This window comes from Oxyura jamaicensis (assembly GCF_011077185.1).
Source record: "Oxyura jamaicensis isolate SHBP4307 breed ruddy duck chromosome 33 unlocalized genomic scaffold, BPBGC_Ojam_1.0 oxy33_random_OJ72932, whole genome shotgun sequence".
Lineage (NCBI taxonomy): Eukaryota > Metazoa > Chordata > Aves > Anseriformes > Anatidae > Oxyura > Oxyura jamaicensis.
The window spans coordinates 1-6,394 of NW_023305089.1; the positions used below are offsets into that span (position 1 = coordinate 1).

The following is a 6,394-nucleotide window of genomic DNA, read 5'->3' on the forward strand; positions in this document are numbered from 1 at the left end:
GTGACTTTTTGTACATGTGAAATATACGCAGGAGTCTTTTAGGCTGATGGTGGCCTTTTTTTTGGGGGGGGGGGGGCTGCGATGAGGGGTGGGGAGGGGCAGGATGCGGCCCTCGCCCCTCCGCCCCGGTCCCCTGCCTCGATCCTCCCTGAGCCGCACGGCTCAGCTCCGAGAGATTATCCCTAAAACAGGGCAGCAGCATCAAAAACCCCCAAATTTCCCCTAATCCTCTTCTGGGATTACCAACCGCACCCGCGGCGGGACCCGGACACACCCAGGACCCCCCCCCAGACCCCCCCCCTGTCCCCCCCCCCCCCCCTTAAACCCATAAAAACCCCAAGGCTGCAGCCCCCGACTCCGTCCCGCTCCATCCCTTGGGGCCAGCGACGGTGCTGTCCGGCCGTCCATCAGTTTTGGGGTGGGGGTCCCGGGGGGGGGGGGGGGGTCCCATCGCTTACGCCCCCCCCGTGGTGCCTTCGGCCTCGCGGGACGGGCGCCGCTCGCGGGCCGGGGGCGCCGCCAGGCTCTCCGCCTGCAGCAGCAGGTTGCAGCCCAAGAAGAAGACCCCGAAGGCGACGGCGAGGCAGAGGACGAGGGCGACGGCGATTTGGGCCACCTCGCCCCCCCGCGTGGCCCAGCGGGTGCCATTCATCTCCTCCTCCTCTTCCTCCTCCTCTTCCTCCTCCTCCTCTTCGTCCCCGGAGCGCGGGGCGGTGGCGGCTTGGCGGCAGCCGGGGAGGGTTTAAGTGATGTCAGGGCCCGTCTCAGCCGCCTGCCCTGCTCCCCGCGCCGTGCCCAGCAGGTGTAAGAACCCTGCGGGAACCCTTCCCGGGGGTGGGGGGGCAGGGGCAGGTGGCTTCGTGTCCCCCCCCCAACCCCGTGAGGCTGGCGGAAGGGCGCGGGGTCCTACCAAAGGGGAGCACCCCCCGTCCTCGCTCCTGGAAGTGGCCTTGTTTTGCTCGTAGGGTGCAAGAGGAGGCTCGGGGGGCGTCCTAGGGGGAACGGGGAGGCCTCGAGGGCATCCTAGGGGGAACTGGGAGGCCTCCTAGGGGGAACTGGGAGGCACTGGGAGGCTTTCTGGGGGAGCTGGAGGGCACCGGGGGGGGGGGGGGGGGGGGCCCCGCGGGGGGACTTGGGGGGCGGGGGGGCGGGCGGTAGGGGCGGGGGCCCCGGGGGCGGGGCCCCGCCCCGGGGGGCCGGCCCCCCCCCCCCCCCAGGCCAGGCGCCCCATCTTGAACCCCCCCCCCCCAGCAAGGGGACACGCCGGGGGTCTCCCCGCTCAGCCTCGGCGCCCCTTTTCCTCCCCGCCCTGTGGATGTTGGCCCATCACCAGCCAGGACGGGAGCGGGACTCCCCAGGAAGGGAAAACACTTTATTTTTTTTTTGCCCCGGAGGAAGGCGAGGTGCAGAGCAGGATCCCCAGCGCTTCTCTCCCGACGCCGAGGCGGTGCCGTGACGGGCAGCGCTCACCCATCCGGCCCCGCAGCCACCCGGCTGGTTCTCCGGGACGGGCGAGCTGCCGTGGCCAGCACCCCACGGGACGCTCGCCCCAAACCAGGAGCAACCCACAATTAAAAGGCTGGGCCGAGTCCAGCTCCTCGCAGAGGCTTTTTCGAGAGGTGGAGGGGAGGGAGGTGCTCCCAAAGGGGGGACCAGCACCCGGCCCTACAGAGCCAGCGTGTCTTTGATGAGCCGCCGCATGGTGGTGGTGACCGAGGTGCCCAGGGAGTCCGTGATCTGGTAGGAGATCTTGTACAGGTAGGGCTGCACGTCCTTCAGGCTGGTGTCAAAGACGTTGTCCACCTCGGACTGGGTGGGCATCTTGGGCAGGTACTCGTGGCGGTTCATCACCTCCACGATGTTGATGATCTTCTCGCAGAGCTTCTCGCCCACCTTCTCGCGGCAGATCTGCCGCTCCTGCTCGTTGGCCAGGTTCACCACGTTCACCTTGATGGTCCACAGCTCCCAGGGGATGCACTCGTCCGAGAAGGGCCAGCGCGACTTCTTCTTCTGGTAGAACTCCAGCGAGATCTGCCCCATCCCGTCGCTGCCCGAGCCGCGCAGCGCGTCCTGCCAAGACGAAGCGCCCTCCTTAGGGTCGGGGTGGGGGGGGACACACAAACCCCGGCTGCCCCCCCCGCCCCCGTGCTGGCTCTGGCTGGGCTGTTAATTTTCCCTGCGGCAGCCCAGGCGGTGCTGTGCTCTGCACGTGGAGCTAGAAGAGCAGTGGTGTCCCTCCAGGTGCCCCAACCCTGACTCTGGTTCCCAGCCTCGGTTCCCGGTCCCGGTCCCTGGGTCCCTGTCCCTGGTTCCTGGCCTCAACCCTGGTCCACAATTCCCGATCCCAATCCTGGTCCCGACCCTGGCCCCGACTCCGGTTCCTGGTTCCTGGCCCCGGTTCCCGGTCCCGGTCCCCGGTTCCCTGTCTCTGGTTCCCGGCCTCGACCCTGGTCCACAATTCCCAATCCTGGTCCTGGTCCCGACCCTGGCCCCGACTCTGGTTCCTGGTTCCCGGCCCCAGTCCCCGGCCCCAACCCCGGTCCCGGATCCCCGTCTCCGGTTTTCGGTTCCCGACCCCGGCCGGTGTCCCCCAGGGTTGTGCCTGCTGCTGAGCGCTGCTGGCACAGCACCAGGGCTCTCTCTGACCCTCCTAGGGGGTGGGCAAAAAAGTGAGGAAGGAACATCCCCAGGGCAGCTGAGCTAAAGCAACCCAAGGGGTTTTCCATGCCGTGCGCCGTCACACAGCAATAAAAGGTGGGAAAAGGAAGAAGAGGGCAGGGGTGGCCAAAACGTCTGCCCTCCTCCCGAGCGCCGGCTGCGTGCGTTGAGGCCCTGCCTCGAGGACGTGGCCAAGCATCGCTCGTTTGTGGGGAGCAGAGAGGAATTTCTTCCCTCTGCACCTCCACACAGCCTTCACTTGCTTTGTTTTTCCCCTTTCCCCCTCCCTTTTCCCCTTCCTTCCCTTTAGTTCAATTGTTTAATTAATAATAATCTTTCCTTAACAATTATTATATCCCCCCCCCCCCGCCTTTAATTTAAATCATCCTTATCTCAACCCGGGGGTTGTTGCTTTACTTCTTCCCCTCCTCTTCTAAGGAAGGGGAGCGAGAGAGCGGCCGTGGCGGGGTAAAACCACCGCAGCCCCGGGAGGCTCCGGGTGCTCGCCCCCACGAAGCAGAGCTGCTCAGGACGGAGCCGACCTTCGCCTTCCCTTCTCAGCCGAGGCAACGGCGGGGGCCGGGAGGTTTTTTACGCCCTGCCGCCTCGTCCCCGTTGTGGGGGGGGGGGGGCTCCTTGCCTTGAACTCCCCGACGGCTTTGCGGAGGGCCCGGTCGAGCTCCTCGGAGGAGACGCGGACGTAGGCGAAGTCGATGAAGTCGCAGTCGACGTCTTGGGTGCCGACGGTGCCGATGGAGTAGGTGCCCTCCTTCTTGTAGTGGAACTTGCCGGTGCTGCGGTGCAGCAGCACGGTGTGCAGCACGGCCAGCGCCGCCTCCTCCACCTGCCGGCCCTCCACCGACACCTCCAGCACCTCGGCGCGGCAGTTCATGGCGGGGGGCGGCCGCTGCTGCCGGGAAGGGGACGGGGGACGGGGGGGGAGACGTTGTGGGGGTGGGGAAGGGGCTCCGGGTCCTGGATACCGGGTCCCCTCCCGTAGCCCCCCCCCCCGAGCCTCGGAGGGCCCCGGCTTCACCCCCAGGGCCTCATTCTCGGCCCCAACCCCGGTCCCCGGCCCCGGCCCCGGTCCCGGCCCCTGGCCCCGATTCCCGGCCCCGGCCCCGGCCCCCGGCCCCGGTTCCCGGCCCCGGCCCCCGGCCCCCGGCCCCAACCCCGGGCCCCGGCCCCCGGTCCCCGGCCCGCACTCACCGCCCTGCCCTGGTTCCCAGCCCCGATTCCCTCCCCCGGTCCCCGGTTCCCTGTCCCCGGTTCCCGGCCTCGACCCCGGTCCACGATTCCCGATCCCGGTCCCGGTCCCGACCCTGGCCCCGACTCCGGTTCCCGGTTCCCGGCCCCAGTCCCCGGCCCCCGGTCCCGGATCCCCGACTCTGGTTTTCGGTTCCCGACTCCGACCCCGGCTCCGGTCCCCGATCCCCGGCTCCGGTCCCCGATCCCCGGCTCCGGTCCCCGGCCCGTACTCACCGCCCGGCCCCGGTTCCCGGCCCCGGTTCCCGGCCCCGGCCCCGCTCACCGCCCGGCCCCGAGCATCTGACGGGGCAGGCGGGGGGGAGCGGGCCAGCCCACCTGCTTTTAGGGGAGAGCCTGCTCGTTAGCTCCAGAAGCGGCGGCGCTTTTCCGCCCCCAAGCCGCATTTACCGACCCTGACGCTTTTTTTAGTAATTTCTGCCTCCTCCCCCGCCAGCCCCGGCCGCGGGGCGGCTGCACGGGCACAGCCCCCGGCCCCGGGATTGGAACCCCCCCCCCCCCGCCGCCCATTTGGTTCGTTCCTAGGCAGGACACCATAGAGTCGGCCTCCCGCGGCGCAGAGCGGCTCCCTTCTTCCTCGGGGCGCTGCGCAGCCCACAGCGCCCCCTGGTGGGGGAGGCCCCACGGAGGCACCGCACCGGGCCGGCGACCCCCGGTGACCCCCGGCGACCCCCGGTGACCCCCCGGTGACACCCGGTGACCCCCCGGTGACACCCGGTGACCCCACAGTGTCGCGTCCCAGGGCGTGGGGACACGAGAAGAGGGGGGAGAGGAGACAAAGGGCGTGGGGACGTGAATGGGGACACTGGGGACGTGAATGGGGATGGGGGACATGGGGGACACGGGGACACAGGGACACGGGGACATAGGGACACAAGGATATGGGGACACAGGGACATGGGGACATGGGGACATGGGGACACAGGGACATGGGGACACAGGGACATGGGGACACGGCGACATGGGGACACAAGGATATGGGGACACAGGGACACGGGGACACAGGGACACGGGGACACGGGGACATGGGGACACAAGGATATGGGGACACAGGGACATGGGGACATGGGGACACAGGGACATGGGGACACAGGGACATGGGGACACAGGGACACAGGGACACAAGGATATGGGGACAGCTGAACACAGGTGATGGGGACAGGGGGATGTGGAGATATAGGGACGGATGGATCCGAAGGACAGGGGGACATGGGAGTAGATGGATCTGAAGGGCATGGGGACATGGGGACAGATGGATCCAAAGGACAGGGGGACATGGGGTACAGGGACACGGCAGACAGCTACGTGGGGCTGTGGGGTGCTGGCACGGCACCACACTGTGTCCCCTGTCCCGTCCCACCAGCAGCACGCCCACACCACCAGGGGACACAGCAGGGAGGGACGTGGCCATGGCCCGTCCCTGGGCACACGTCCCGACATGCGTGTCTTTGCCACGTGGGGCTGGGCACACGCCAGGACACGCGTGCCTGTGCCGGGCAGCCCGGGGGATCCGTGCAGCCCGAGCCAGCCCCGGGGCTATTTTTACCCAGCCTCGCTGGCACCGTCGTCCCCAGCCCTCCCGCAGCAGCCCCTGCCAAGGAGACGGGGAACGCAACGAGATGGGCAGTGGCCTCGCTGCCAGCTCCATGGCACGGCACGGCACGGCCATCTCCACCCCACGGCACGGCCATCCCTGCCCCATGGCACGGCCATCCCCACCCCATGGCACGGCCATCCCCACCCCACGGCACGGCCATCTCCACCCCACGGCATGGCCATCCCCGCCCCACGGCACGGCAATTCCGCCCCAAGTAAAAGCAGAGCAGCTCGAGCCCCACAGCCAGAGAGCCGTGCCGTGCCGTGCCGTGCCGTGCCGTGCCGTGCCGGCAGCCCTTGCCGTGCCCACCCCGGACCCCCGCTCCCCTTTGCCCGCAGCTTTCCTATCTCCCCCCATCCACCCCTCCCCTGCCCGCGGCCCCACACTGCCCATTGTGCGGGGTGGGTGCTGTGGGCGTGGGGGGACAGAGGGCGCCTTGTTGTGCGCCGCCGCGCCCCCCCCGGCCCCGCCGCCTCAATGTGCCCCTTGTTCTGCGCTGGCCCTCGGTGTCCCCAGGAACATTGCTGCGGGGGTGGGCTGTCCCCAGCAGGAGGAAGGGGACAGTGCCAACCTGGTGTCGTGTCCCCCCCCAAGCTGTCCCCATGCATCAGGACTCCCACTCTATTTCTGTCCCCACTGTCCCCCTGCATGGGAACACCCACCCCATGCCTGTCCCCCCCGTTCCCCCCCTGTGCGGGGACACCTCCCCCATCCCTGTCCCCCTGCACAGGGACACCCCCCCCATCCTGTCCCCACTGTCCCCATGCCCTGGGGACCCCCCCCCCATCCCCGACCCCCTGCACCCTCCTCCCTCCATAACCCCAAGTGTGGCTGCAAGCCCCTGGCTGGCAGCGAGCCCCCTGCCCCCCCCCC

The 6,394-nt window shown here is 69.0% G+C and overlaps 1 protein-coding gene across 3 annotated transcripts; it reads right to left on the reverse strand.

Moving 5' to 3' along the window:
* Nucleotides 1–1,386: 1,386 nt before the first annotated feature.
* Nucleotides 1,387–3,809, reverse strand: ATG101 (autophagy related 101). Of its 3 annotated transcripts, none has more exons than XM_035313330.1 (3): nucleotides 3,772–3,809; nucleotides 3,299–3,569; nucleotides 1,387–2,070 (listed from the first exon to the last, which is right to left on the reverse strand). In XM_035313330.1, the coding sequence occupies exons 2-3, from the start codon at nucleotides 3,548–3,550 to the stop codon at nucleotides 1,666–1,668; spliced, it is 657 nt and encodes a 218-aa protein (XP_035169221.1). In that variant the 5' UTR covers nucleotides 3,551–3,569; nucleotides 3,772–3,809; the 3' UTR covers nucleotides 1,387–1,665. The 3 variants fall into 3 exon arrangements, with proteins under 3 accessions (XP_035169221.1, XP_035169223.1, XP_035169222.1); XM_035313332.1 differs by lacking the exon at nucleotides 3,772–3,809 and adding an exon at nucleotides 3,728–3,749 and having other exon boundaries at nucleotides 3,299–3,566; XM_035313331.1 differs by lacking the exon at nucleotides 3,772–3,809 and adding an exon at nucleotides 3,728–3,745.
* Between the last annotated feature and the right edge of the window lie 2,585 nt (nucleotides 3,810–6,394).